Source organism: Pogona vitticeps, chromosome 1 (assembly GCF_051106095.1).
Source record: "Pogona vitticeps strain Pit_001003342236 chromosome 1, PviZW2.1, whole genome shotgun sequence".
NCBI lineage: Eukaryota > Metazoa > Chordata > Lepidosauria > Squamata > Agamidae > Pogona > Pogona vitticeps.
In genome coordinates this window covers 183634673-183649263 of record NC_135783.1, presented here as the reverse complement: position 1 = coordinate 183649263, position 14591 = coordinate 183634673, and the positions used below count along the sequence as shown (strand labels likewise).

The following is a 14591-nucleotide window of genomic DNA, read 5'->3' as shown; positions in this document are numbered from 1 at the left end:
ACACATACTGTAGCTACTAATGAAGCTCTATTTGTTTCCAGTTTTTTTTATAGTTATAAAATGTCGTGCTTTAACAACCACCTTTTTGGGTCCCATGTTCCTGCCTGAGAACATTTAAAATACATCATTGTTAGTGAGGTAAAATCAGATAAAATAAGTTAGAATCAGATAGACTTTAAGAGTGTGATATGATCAGTTATGATGGCTAGCTAAAATGTTGCTCATACTACAGGGTGGTGTTGTCTGTTTCAAGACTGACTAAAATTGCCCCTGTGGGACAGGATGGGCATCTGGCAGATAATAATGTTGAACGTTTTGTATTCCAGCAGAACAGGTTCACATATCAATACCCGAAACAGGAGGAGCCCCAGCACAGGTACTGTAGAATGCAAGGACAAAAGTCCTTCTCTGCTACTATTCAGACTCTTTCCTTTTCCATAAAGAAATGCCTTAAGGGCCTCGCTCGTCCCCCCAACAGGTATATTTTATAACCAGGCTGGGGAACATGCAACCCTCTAAGGTGGTTTTGGACTGCCATCTCCCATCAGCTCTAGACAGCCTACTCATTGGTCCAGAGTGGTCCAGAGTTGTTGTCCAGCAGCACCTTGAGGGCCACACATTCCCCTTCCTGATACAGACTTTTTTTTTCTTGTAATGCCTACATGCGCTAGAGATCTCTGCAGTCAAAAAGCAAAGAATGACCTAGTCTCCGTGGTTCCTTGTTGTCAGCTGACAGGCGTTGGCTGTCCAACAGGGTTTCAGGCCAAACTCTTTCCCAGACCTACCTGGAAATCCCTGGTATTACCATGTAGTTCCCTTCCAGATCTGCTCCTGCTTAGATAAGATCAGGTGGCGGCCTGGAGAGTGCAGTTGGGCGACAAGAGTCAACACAGAACCAACATTTAAAAACAAAGCACAGGCTTTTCTCCTTGGCTTTTCTCCAATATAGGAAGGGAAAGAGGCATCAATGCCAGGAAAGTGCTGCCAGCCACTCGGCTATCAGCACCCCCCCCCCCTTTCAGCTGCAAAGATTAACTAGGTCAGGCTGGAAGAGAAAGAGGAGAAGTCCTGTGAGTTGGAAAGAAGAGTGACACGGGGATATTATTTTTTTTCTTCTTCTTCTCTACAGGTATTGAAGAAGTACAGAATGCAGAGCCAGCCTTTAGGAGTGTGTCTGATTATAGACTGCATTGGCAATGACGCAGGTAAGTGCCTGGGACACCAGATGTTTCCTTCCATCAAAGCTCAGCAGCAGTCTTCCTCCAGCTTAGGGCCTCCTAGCATGCTGCTTGGGGATGATGGGTGTTTTAGTCTAGTCTTGAAGGAACATTCTCTTTATTTTATGAAAATCACCATCTAGAAACGCCTTCTTGTACATTTTGTAGATACTCTTTACCATGCCTTATAGTTCTGTCCTTGCCTCAGTCTCTCTCTCTCTCTCTCTCACTCTGTCTTTAAATTGCAAAGTTTAGTCATGATCAATGTATGTAGCAGAATTAGATAGCAGAATGACAGAGAGCCAAGATAGTGCAGTGGGTGGAAGGCTGAAATCGGGGTCCTGAAAAGTGCAGAACCCAGATTCAAATCCACTCTCAGTCATCAAGTTCACTGAGTGAATGTGGAGCAGTTTCTTAACCAAAACTTGGTTATTAGGGAAGTTATGAATATAAAATGTAGAGGAAAAAATGAGCCCTTGAGAACTTAGTTGGTATGCAAATCTCAACATAGTCAATAATGAAGGACGATGGAAGTTTCAGTCTCACAGTATCTGGAAGGTCATATGTTCTGTTCTTGATGTAAGCCAGTTTGAATTTTGTGAAGGAAAGACAGGATTCAAATATACAGTTAGCTCTCTGTATCCATAGAGATGGGTTCCTAGACCCCCCTCATTATAGCAAACACTTTTAATAGTGCAAACTATACATAGAATAGTCTCTGGTTCCCTCTAGTGGCCAATTCTGGTAACTTCATCTTTAGAAATATATATACCGTATGTATATGTATTTCTATAATTTAAAATATACTGTATATATCTGCAGATCATGGATAAATGATTCCACCGATACTGATTTTTGGATAAGCGGGTTCTACTGTAGTAAAATGAATAAAATTCCTATACAGCGTAATATGATTTCTGACTGCTGGGGAGATTTTATTTCTGCTGTTCCCTCAGAGGGGACAAAACACCCCACTCTGCAAATTAAACAAAAAAATGAGTACATCGGGGGGGAAATTGTGGAGTTTAGCATAATCCCCCTCCTGTGTTAATTGTTTATTTATGGATTTCTGTCCTTTTTGTGTGTGTGGATAGATGGGAGACTGCTGTCCCTCATACACAGTCTGACGTGGTTCAGTCCATTTACCGCATGAGATCTCTGCTGCTTTGTTCCCATCCTTCTCCCATTGTATGTGTACACATCCCCTGAGCCGCTGCCTCCATTTTTCACCACAGTTATTTTATTTATTATTTATTCAGAATATATTTACCCTGCCTTTATCCTGAAAAAGGACCCAAGGCAACTTCCATCATTAAAAGATAACACTTAGGATAACAACGGAAAGCACACAAATAGAATGAGTAAACAAATACCACACTAAAAACTGGTAAACAATATCACAACCCATTAAAAAAACACTCGGACACCCAGTCACTTTGTCTTCCCAATATTATAATCCAACTAGTTCAAAATTTGCTGGCATCTGGGAGACATTGGCTAGAATCCTGTTGCACAGCTGCTCTGCATAACTCGGAAGTTGCACAAGCCATTGCAAAATTTGCGCTAGGGTGGAAGTCTTATCCAGGAAGCTGTTCTGTGAATGCAGCTGCATGGTCAGCGTGGTTAATTAAGCAGTCAGTTGCACTGTTAACTGCAGAATCAGACCTCTGTAGTACCTGGTCAAAACTCCCTGTGAACATCTGCAAGCATAACTTTATACAGTGGTCCCTCGCATTACGACATTAATTCGTTCCAGCGAAATCGCTGTATAACGAAAATGTATTGCGAAAATAAAAAACCCATTGAAATGCATTGAAAACTCCTTCATTGCGTTCCAGTGGGCTGGAAACTCACAGTGGGGAGCCATTTTATTTACCTGGCGGCCATTTTGAAACCGCCAATCAGCTGTCCGAAAATTGTCTTTTTGCAAAGAATTGGTTCCTGAAGCAGGGAACGGATCATCGCAAAGCGAAAAACCCCTATTCAGACCATTGTTTTGCAATCGCAATTACGATCGCAAAAAAGATCATCGTAATGTGGTTTTGTCATAATGCGGGGCAATTGTAAAGCGAGGCATGACTGTACTGTGCCAAGTGTAATAGGATTTCAGCCATTGAAAGGTGTGTGTGTGTGTTTCTGGATCAGGCCTTGACTTAATTGGACAGTGTTGACCAGGAGCAACTACAGTTGGTCAAGCAGAGAGTGATTGCCAGAATGCAATTTGAGCCATTTCCCCATGAACCAAGATAGGAGCGTACTATGGATCAACCAAATCCTGAAGAGAGATTCATTTTCATTCATTGTAGGCAAAACAAGGAGGTTAAAAGTGAAGGAGCAGTTAATCCCCAAGGCCTCTTAATGGGGATGAATTGCTCTTTTACTTTAATTGCTTTATGCTGTTCACAGTTAGGGAAACTGAATGATTTTTTTTAAAAAAAACTGGTGTTCCTGAGTAAAGCAGGATAGGATATCTGATCCATGCTTGCAATTCTGCATATATAGCCAGCAGTTAGTCATTGGTCCAGGTTAAATACAGTATTGTAAAGCAAACTGCCCTTATAGTTTTATAGTTTTGGATTTCTCTTTTCTGTCCGTAGTCGTCATCATCTTTGAATCGGAGAGCCTTCCTGAGTTTTTTTTTGTCTGTGAAGCCCAAGTTCCCTTCCTTTCCTTTCCCTTCCCTTCCTTGAATGGTTTTTTTCAACTCCCCATGATCTCTTCTGGAAACTCCCATAGGAGTCTGTTGCATAAGCAAACCAAAACAAACCCAGAAATCTCTTGAGGGCTTGAAACCTGCGCCTGGAACAAACACAGTAGCTAAAAATACTACATTCAGTCAGAACAAGAGTGGGCCACTTGGTGCCTGAGGGAGCCAGACTGTGGGAGGGGGAAGGGAAAGCACTGAGTTTTTCTCTCACGCTTCTGTTTTTGAAGCGGTCCAGGGAGGTGAGTCAGTTTTATGCATCACTTGCAAGTGTTGCCATAAATGACTGCAAGGTGACCGTTGTCAGGATGTAGGAGATAGCAAGTGACAGAAAGAGGAGATTGCTTTCCACCCTGAATTGGGTGAGGGAAGGGACAAAGAGAGGTTGAGAGGAAAACAAGATAGCCTTGGTCACTGGTTCTCAGCTTTGGGCTCTCCGCTTGTGTCAAGATTCTGGCCCTGACAGGGAGGACCACACAAACCACTCAGTGACCCTACCCAGATTTTCTTGGTATGGGTGCTTTCTGGGGGGGTGTGTAGTGTCTTCTGTCTGGTCCTCCTCCCAACACTGTGAGCCTGTCTGGCCCCTCAGTGCTCCAGGGAGTCGCCAGAAGTCACAAGGCTGCTTGCTTGAGTCCAGAAACCAGTTTTGCAAACTAGGAATACCAAAATACCTACAAGATGTTCCCTAGCTGAGGCACTTTCTTCATTATCTGTCTTCTTCTCAGAGGGATCAAACAACTGAATTTTATACTTTTTTAAAATTAAAGATGATGCAAAAGAAAATAAAAGCTCAGAAACCATTTCGGAACGTCAAGGAAAATCGAACAGATGTGAAACAAATCCATTTCCCAAAACTTAAGAGGCTAGACAATTCTGGAAGAGTTCCCACAGAGAACAAAAAACACCAGCTAACCTATACTAGTGCTTACAACACAGTTAGATAGCAGCATAGTTCCAGAGCATAAGCAGAGTGCAGCAGAATAACTGGTGAGCATAGCATTCTCCTAAGAGAGACTAGGCTGAGCTGCTCTGTTCATTGTCTGGAGCTACTTTTAGACCCTTCATCCAACCTTCTTGATCTTTCGATGCCATTGTACGAATCAAATCCGAAGTTACCCTCAATCTTTAAGAAGGGAGTAACTTTTCTGCAAAGTAATTTGGCTCACCTCACTCTTTCCCCTATGTGTGAGCTCCAGCTGGAACAGGTTTCATGCAGTTATCTTAATGCAAGGAAAGAGAAAGCTTGACCTGTAACAGGGTAATTGGACTTGATTTTGGACTTTCTCCCAGAAGCCCCAGTAGCTTAGCCCTAGTCCTCCTTTGGCAGTTTGGTTTTGATTTTTTTTTCCTCCCAAATGTTTCTGCTTTGGTATTTTGCAAAACTGGGAATTCCTCCAAATGATGCTACCTTTCACTTGTGCACGGATGGGCATTGTTTTGTTTACATAAAGACAAAGCCTTGAGAAATTGAGACGGATGTTGTTAGCAATAAAGGTACAACTTGTCTTGTCAGCCATGCAATTTGGCCTGGAACGTCTTGACAAAGTGGCAGTTAAGAAAGGAGAGTGTGCAGCTCAGTGGCCAAGTATCTCATTTGGGTGCAGAAGTCCTGAGTTCAGTCCCTGGCATCTCCAGGTAGGGCTGGGAAACCTCCTGCTGGTACCCCCAAGGGAGCTGCTGCCAGTCAGAGTTGGTAGTACTGAGCTATAGATGGGCCATTGATCTGACTCAGCCTGAAGCAGTGGGCTCTGTTCTTAAGAACCATTTTGAATAAAGTAGAGCTACCCTTGTTTTTTCACTTCTGGCTTCAGCCTAGCAGTTCTAGCCTTGTAAAACTGTCCAGAGTTTGCCTGAGGGAACTGGCATTCTGCTGACGGAAGCAAAGGTGCCAAAGGATTTGCATTTAAACCAGGGACCAGTCAAAGATCTAGTAAAAGAGCAGTCCTCATAAGAGAACCATACCTCAAAGAATACAGGCCAGAGGCGCAAAAGAGTTGACCCCACACTTGAGCACTTTAACAGAGCAATTGTATGTTTTTTCTCAGAAGCAAGTCAGTTTTCACTTCTGAGTCCCAAGGAAATTCTAAAATATGTGCGGGGCCAACCCAATGAGCATCAAAATGCATGCACACTTTAGAGACCTGCAGATCTCATAATCAGATGACATATTACAAAAAGCAGATGGGTTATGGGGAGAACGGAAGAACTGGCATTGATATTATGGTGCCTGCACAGTGTCGTGAGATGTAATGGAGGTGGAAGACTTGGCAGATGTTCAAATGAGGCTCTCTACCAAACAATAGCTTTAGATTTTACCTGGAGTAACCTTTTGGCATGTTGAGAACAAAAAAGGCTGGGAAATTTTGTTTCTTTTTGGAAATATAAAACCTAGCCGTAAACTCAGCACCATCTCTGTCTTAGGTGAAACTTCCAGACTTCTTTGTTAGTGGAAAACAAAGAGCATCTAGGCATCCCCTGACACTGATTTTGGAATTTTACCTGATGGCCAATGTGGTTTCCTCTGCTTTTTGTACATGGTCCATGTAAGAGGATGGAGATGATAACTACTAATGCCTAAAGGCTAAGGACACCCCTAATGTCTCTGGACTCCATTAATCTTTAGATGAGTTCGAGAGGATACGGAGAAGAAAGCTGACTGCAGTGGAGATGGTTTCATCATGCATGAAATAGCTTCATTCCCCATCACCCAACATGATAGCCTAGAATCTAGATGAATATATACATACAGTTTCCTCTAGATCCTCTGAAGTCCATAAGCTAGCAGAATAGTTGTAGGGAAGGCAGAAGAGGCTTTGTTATCCCACAGAAAATGCCATCTCCCTTTTAGGGAAGACTATTTTTTAAAGGAAGGTGGAGGCAGGAGGACATTTCTGCTTCATTTCTCATTGCATCTGGTCTACTGCTGATAACCCTCCAGGGCACAATTTTTCCATGTGAAGTTTTCTGATAAGTGACGTGGTTTGTTCAGCAATTTGACTGGAGCGCTATGCCTCCCTGCTTTGGTGTAAGCTCTAAATTGGATCCCAAACACTGTGTTTCCCACAAAATAAGATAGGGTTTTATATTCATTTTTGCTCCAAAACATGCATTAGGACTTATTTTCAGGGGATTTTTTTTCATTGACAACAATCTACATTTATTCAGATACAGTCATGTCATCTTCTGGTTGCTGCACAGTGGTGGAGGGCCGGGTTTTACTGAACTGGGGCTTATTTTTGGGGTAGGTCTTATATTACAAACATCCTGAAAAATCATATTAGGGCTTATTTTCAGGTTCGTATTTGGTAGTATGCAATACTGCTCTCTGCTGGGCATGTTTTGAATTTATTAAGAAAGGGATACAGTTCCAGCATGAACTGAGCATGCTCAGTTGCCAAAGAAATTAATTAAGTTGGAGGAAGAATGAAGATGGAGTGGGGGCACATGAAATGGAGTATCCTAGAGAATGGCATACCTGTCTGGAACCCCTAAACCAGAACGTTACTTTTCAGAGATGAGAATACCTTGCAGTATTTATTACAGGACTTATGTGCATGGTCGATATCTATATGTATGTCTTTTTTGGTGGTTCATGGCAGTTTGTGTTTTAGCCGAACAGGTGTTCTGCACTTCCCAGCTGTGCCTCCTCCAGCAGGCGCCCACTCAGAGGCACCACTCGGAGGAGGAGGAGCAGGGAAGCCAGGGTGCTGCCTCTGAGTGGGTGCCCGCCAGAGGAGGTTGAGCTGGGACATGCTGAACACCTGTTTGGCTGAAAAACAAACCAGCACAATCCACCGGTTCGTCAGTTCATGCCCATCTCTACTTGTGATTAATATTGTTTATCTCATTATGAAGATAATCCAGATATTTTAATTGGACTGCTTCCTACTTACGGAGTTTGGTGAGCTGCAGCTCTGCTGATGGGCAGCTATAACTGTGATCTTTTGTCCCCGGCCTTTCACAGAAAGTGCAACCCTCTCAAATACGGGTTTTGTATCTCTATCCTGCTGATGAGAGCCCTTTCCCCGGCTAGTGTGACAGTGACAGTCAGCAGGTGAGAATGTATTTACCTTTCTTGCTTGCTTGCATTTCTTCTCCAGCTATGCTGGCGGACACCTTTCGGGCACTGCGATTTGAAGTCCATTGTCACCTGTTCCTGAATGTGGATTCCATGGTGCGTGAGTTGCACACGGCAGCGAGACTGAAAGAGCACAAAGACTATGACTGCTTTGTTTGTATCCTGGTCAGCCGAGGAGACCATCAGAACATCTTCTGCACAGACCAGCTCGTTCCAGGGTTTCCGCTGGAGAGGGTGAAGAGCTTTTTCACTGGCGGCATGTGTAATGATCTCTTAGGAAAACCGAAGCTCTTCTTCATCCAGAACTACATCGAGTCGGGAGGTTGGCAGGACGATACTAGCCTGGTCGAGGCAGATGGAGACCTGTGTACGATCCCGCAGGTAGCAGACATTCTCTGGAGCCAGAGTATGGTGGATGCTTCTGCGTTAGAGAAATCACCCGGCTCCTCTTCGTACTATCTGACGGCTCTGGCCAAGCTTTTGACTGACCCGCACAAAAGGTAGGAAAAGGTTTTAGAAGCGGTTCAAGATCATTCTCTTGATTAGGCCTGAAGAAATGTGGAGTTGGGTGCAGGCCATGGAACTTAGTTTTCACTTCAATGTAGAATAAAGTATTGAGAATAAGGATAACCTATGCAAATTTTCATGTGACATGAATTTGTTCATGGTAAAGAACACAGGTTGCCTTTGAATGGAAATTGTGGGATGCTTGGCTGAAAATCGTAATGTGTTTCTTGCCCATGAGTACAAGGCTTCCCTGTTCTCTTCTGTGACTTTCCAGAAGCCAGCAGGTGGGCCTTGCACCTCAAGGGCTTTAGAGGGTAGCCATTGTGTGGTTTGAATAGGCCCCGTTCCTCGTGTCGGAAGGAAGCCAAAGCAGAAATCTGTTATGCAGTGGGAAGTACTTCTGCACAAATGACCCAACCCTTCTAGCTCAGAGCAGATAAGAGTTCTGTGGTTTTTTTAGTTGTTGGAGGGAACCTTTGGTATTTTGGAGATTTTGGACTAAGGTTCCCACAGTCTCCTGCCATTGGCCTTCTTGGGTGAAGCTGCCTGGATTGTAGGCCAAACGCAAAGCTTCTACAGTACGTGCTTTGTCCTGCAATAAAATAAGATCAAGTAAAATGAAATGAAATCTCCTTACGTGGAGGGCAGAGCCATCCTGAATGCCACAGCTCCCCGAACATGTACCTGGAAGTGTGCTCTGTTTAAGGCACTGGAACTTTATTTTGAGTATGCATGATTTAAGGTTTAACCAGTTCAGTGGGTAATGCTTGGGAACATGTTACAAAGAGGACGCAGGCAAGTAATACTAGAAGTTGTAGAGTCTGTTGACACTGCTGGTGATTAGCTCAGTGGGTTGAAGTTCATGGCTGCAGAGCCAGGGGCAGGAGTTTGAATCTCCACTGGGCCTCCTGGGAAAGGGGACAGCGGAGACCAGCAGGGGCTTGTGTGTGGATTGTGGTATTATGTGCACTGCCACCTGCATCGTCTTGGGCAAGTAGCGCGGTCCTGCTGTGCCACCAGAAGGAGAGACTGGTAAACCTCACACCTGAGCACTTGAGACCTACAAAACCCTTGGGAGGCTTGCGACAGGTCAGAAGTGACTTGGCAGCACATCATCATCATCATGATCTTTTCTTCAATATTTGAAACCTCTGTTTGTTTGTTTTTCTCTCCACTCCCGCCCCTCTTCTTTTCCTTACAGGAAATTTCCTCTGCTGGATATTCTTGTGGAACTGAACAACAGAGTTTATGAGAGGAATAGGACTAACCCAACAGAGCTATATTCTCTTTTCTTGAAGCACACTCTGAGGAAAAAACTCTTCCTTTCTACCAGTTAAACATCTAAGCCTTTACCTGAGATAGGTATGTCCAACAGATTCCTTTCTTGCGGAGATAATCATTCACTGGCCATCCATGTGTAGTCAGAAACACGTTGTGCCTTTCAAGCCGCTAGTCCACATAAGGCACTTCAGATCTGTGCCTACAGTGCACTACTCTGCTTTACCAAGGTATAAGTGTCCATGGTAAAGATGCACTGTCTTTAAAAACCCAAAAATAAAACTCTTGCCTTTTAAAGACATTAAGATTTCCTTCAAAGAAGTATATTCCCTTCAGCCAGTTTGGAGTCAAGGGTTATACACCTATATGATGCCCCACTCATCAGTCTCAGCGCACCCAGAGTGAGCCAGAGGTAATGGAGGAGCAACAGAGAAATGGGGGACTTGGCCAAATCGAGTCATATATGATATAAGGAAGTACCACTGCTCGGTCAGAGGGGCTCCTGGCAGAAAAACCATTGGCCACAAGAACGTAGAAAGAGGGAGATCTTTGAGGCTTGCTTTTGTAACCATGCCGTTTGTAGATTTTGAAAGTCAGAAGGTCAGCGTTCTCCAGCCTGGTGCCCTCCAGATAGTTCATCATCCCGGAGGCCATACTGGTTGAGATTACTGGGGTTGTGTTGCATGCAGCATGTCTAGATGGCACTAGGTTAAGGACGTTTGATACAGAAACACATCAGTTGGAATTGTGTGTATGTAATTCCAAGGCAGACTCCAGGATTCGGCATCTTTTCTCGATCTGAGTTTAGCTCTGCCTCTACCATCACGGGCCTGTTGCCAGATTTATTAAGAGAGAATCCCTGCGTGATTGCTTTAGTCGGTTGCTCTGCCTTTTACATCTATTATTTAAGTGTAAGAGAGGGTGTAGAGTGTAGCTCTCTACCTTATGTGGGCAAGCAGTAGACCTCCGGTAGAATTGGGGCGCCACTGTTGGATTTGTGAAAGACTAAGCTCTTGTAGGTCTGTGATAGTTTGAGAAAGAATACAGAAGAAGCTCTTTGGGGACATGTGAATTTGCTGTTAAGTTATGGGGTGTCAGAAGTATATTTTTGATATGGGATTGCATCAGAATTTGTGTTCTGTTGGTGATTGCTTTGATAGTGTTAGGCGTTATGATTTAAAGACCCTGTTATGGCCATGTTATGTTATGTAATTATGCCTGCAGAAGGCAAACAGTGTAACTTGTTGCAGCTTCTCCGTGAAAGTTAACAAGTCTCTGCTTGAATTTTTTTGAACATTTCCTTAAGGTGGGGGAGGATGACAAGGTGAGTTTTCCGACCCATTCACCTTGGCAGACAGGATCTTAAAGTCAGTCTTTTTTGAGCTCCTGGCTCCCTCTGGTGGTGAAGAAAACCCCAAGAATTCATTCTTAAATTCCAGTCATTTGCACGTGGTGCCTTGTTTTAGTTTTGTGTTTTCTTTTTCCTTCCAGTTCTAACAAAAGATACTCCCCCCCCCCCTTATTCTTTCCTTATTCCTTATTTCAGCTCTAACAAAAGATACTTTTTTTCTGTATCCGGAAATTTGTTTGTGAAGAGTTTTTCCCTGTTTTAAATTAGATCTCCACAAACCCAATTGCTCTCAGACTGCCTGAATACCTTTTACATGTATATCCCACTTTTCAGGCAGAGTTTAGAAATTTTGCTTTTATATTGCCACTCCCAAGAATTCTTAGCCAGTTCTGGGGATTATTGTTCAGAAAAAAATAACTTTTATAAGCTACATTCTTCTGTGAAGACAGTAATAAAAATAGCTGCCTGATACAGTAGTTATCCAGAATAACTGCAGCATTATTAACTATCTGGTCTCCTTTTTTTTTTTTTGAAGGAAATTGAAATTTTAAAAATTGTTTCAGCCTTTTAAATCATCACTATACTAGCTTCATCTCTGCACTACAACATACGATAATAAATTTGCCTTTAAAAATTGAGCAGATCCATAATCTTCAACAGGATTTAAAACAATGCAGTGGCTACATTTATACAAAACGCTAAACCAGGTTTCTGGAGACTCCGGCCCTACCATATACAATTCAAATGCTTGTTTGTGCACATAACCTTCTTGGATTCACTCGGTTATTCTCACTTTTGGTTTTCCAAGGACTTTTATAATTCCTGTCCTGCATTTGTAAATTGACATGAAAATGCACAAAAGCATAAGGAGGGCTGAAAGATATCTTGAAGCATATGGGAAACCAAGGGCCTGGGTCTGGATGCACCTCATTCTGCAGAAAGGACTCTGGGTCACAAGTATCTAGGTGGCTTGCCCTATGAAACTCATTACTGTGTAGACAACTGTCTGTCTGTCCTGGGGTTGCCTCCACTGTGGCCTTTCATGGTTCTAGGCAGGTTTCTTCCTTCATGCTCTCCAGACATGCCAAAGACTGAATCTTGGACCGTCTGCACGCCAAGCCTGTGTTGTGCATCCAGCTGGAAATAGTTACTTCCCAGGATAACGACTCCCAGACTTCCCCAAATGACTGCCTGGGTGATTCTGGGAATTGTAGTCCACATAAGAAACTTTCCGAAGCTCTTGTCAGTATAAAATATTAATGTTTGCTTTGCTTGTTTAGTATTTTATCCAATAACAAATACTGGAGCAACTGATATACAACAAAAGCCACATGAAGATATGTACCTTGCCGGACAAACAAATATTACAAATATTGTAATCTACTCTGCTCAAAAGTGGGGGGATTTTTCATGTCACCGTATTTTTATTAAAATACTACACATAATAGTAATAGTTATAGCTCTGTGTTAGAACTGCAGAGCTGCAAGGGACCCTCTGGATCATTGAGTCCAGCCCTTGTCAAGGAGGCACAGTGTGGGAATCAAACTCCCAGCCTCTACCTCCACAGTCAGATGCCTAAAACCACTGAGCTATCCAGCAGTTCTAGCATTATCCCTCTCGTCTTTATGGGACTTATTATTAAATAGTAAAATTCTCTATTAACAAGCCTTTAAAAATAATACTTTTTTAAGTTTATTTTTTTTGTCCAGTTTTGTCTGTTTGCTCATATTTTGTGTTTCAGAATGCTGATGTCTTTGAGAACTCTCAGATATTTTTTTCTGAATAGATGAACCCTTCGGTCTGATACAGAATTAGGAAGGGTTGTGTATTACCATGCCTAACAGATGTGAAGGTAGCTTTCCTTTGCAGAAATCATTGAGATTTTCTCATGAAATGAGATATATGTATCTCATTCAAACATTCAAACATATGTGAATTGTAATCATGATAAGAGGACTTCTCACCCAACCTTAAAAGGCCCCATTCTTTCCCTGTTGTCACTTCTCTATTTCTTTTAGAGGAATGGAGAGCTGAATACATCACAAGTACAGTGGTGCCCCGCATAGCGAGGTTAATCCGTTCCGGATTAACCCTCGCTATGCGGAATCGTCGCTAAACGGGTAGGGAAAAGGTATTGAAACGCATTAAACTTAGTTTAATGCATTCCAATACCTTGCTTACTTACCCGTTCAGTGAGGATTCCCCTTGCCGGCAGCCATTTTCGCGCCCTCGCTAAGCGAGGGCAGGGCGTGAAAACGGCTGCCGGCAGCCATTTCCAGGCTTCTGGCGGCCATTTTGGAGCCTCGGTGGCTTCAAAATGGCCGCCGCAATACCCGATCTTCGCAATGCGGGTTTTCCCCATTGCGAAGATCAGCTATGTTTCCGTATAGCGATCCCGAAAAAGGGATCGCTATGCGGAAACATCGCTATACGGTGCGCTCGCTAAGCGAGGCACCACTGTAGTATCAAGAGACTGTGTCGTTCAAAGTTATCAGAGGGCCCAAAGTTCCCTGCCACTAATAGGGGGGAGAATCTGGTCACCATTTAAACCCGTTTCATGTACCTGATTTTGAAGAATTAAATTGGTCTTAAAAGCCGTTGCTTGTTTTTATTCCTCACAATTAATCTAAAGATTTACAAGCTGTTTTTTTCCCCTGAGGATTGGTCTGTAAAACACACGCACAACTTCTCTCCAGGTTATTAAATTAAGTGATTTCCATCCCTAGTCCTTTTCTTTTTCTTTTTGGTATGCCATCTTGGCAATGTCTTGCTTTCTAATTAAGTGTTAATATTGTAATTATAATCGTAAATAACTTGAAAATTTTATGATTTTATATTTGTTTATATTGTTGTGTTTTATTTGTAAGCCACCCCGAGTAGACGTTGTCTAGAGGGGCGGGGCAGAAATCAAATAAATAAATAAATAAATAAATAAATAAATAAATAAATAAATAAATAAATAAAAATACTCCCAGCTCATGGCAATGACCTTAAGAACTCAATATTTCCCCAACCTTGGTCTCTCTAGATGTTTTCTTTGGAGGAAGTATTAAACCATAACCAGCTGTCTCTAGCTGACACAGGATCTCTTCAGAGATGACTGTGGAAGTATGTTGCTGATTACTTGCCACCAGTAATTCTTAAATATTAGCTAGTGTTTCAATATTAGACCAGTGTCTAGATACAGTGGTGCCTCGTATTACGATTGCCCCGCATTACGACAAAACTGCATTACGACGACGTTTTTGCGATCGCAAAACGATGATCTAAATGGGCTTGTTTCGCTTTGCGATGATCGGTTCCCTGCTTCAGGAACCGATTCTTCGCAAAACGACGATTTTTCTACAGCTGATTGGCGGTTTCAAAATGGCCACCAGATAAATAAAATGACTCCCTGCTGTTTTCTGGGACGGATTCCTCACAAGACAGCCACCGAAAATTGCCGCCCTATG

The 14591-nt window shown here is 42.8% G+C and overlaps 1 protein-coding gene across 5 annotated transcripts in view; it reads left to right on the top strand.

The window, feature by feature from the left end:
• Window positions 1-14591, top strand: part of CFLAR (CASP8 and FADD like apoptosis regulator) — a 44112-nt gene that overhangs the window by 23231 nt on the left and 6290 nt on the right. For 2 of the 5 annotated variants that reach the window (XM_020811751.3, XM_078379817.1), the window contains exons 7-10: window positions 330-376; window positions 1130-1205; window positions 8025-8502; window positions 9711-12589. In XM_020811751.3, coding sequence (XP_020667410.3) covers window positions 330-376; window positions 1130-1205; window positions 8025-8502; window positions 9711-9846 — 737 coding nt within the window. In that variant the 3' untranslated portion in view covers window positions 9847-12589. Of the gene's footprint in view, window positions 1-326; window positions 377-1129; window positions 1206-8024; window positions 8503-9710; window positions 12590-14591 lie in introns of those variants that run through there. The other 3 variants (XM_020811749.3, XM_020811750.3, XM_072978949.2) reach the window with 2 other exon arrangements.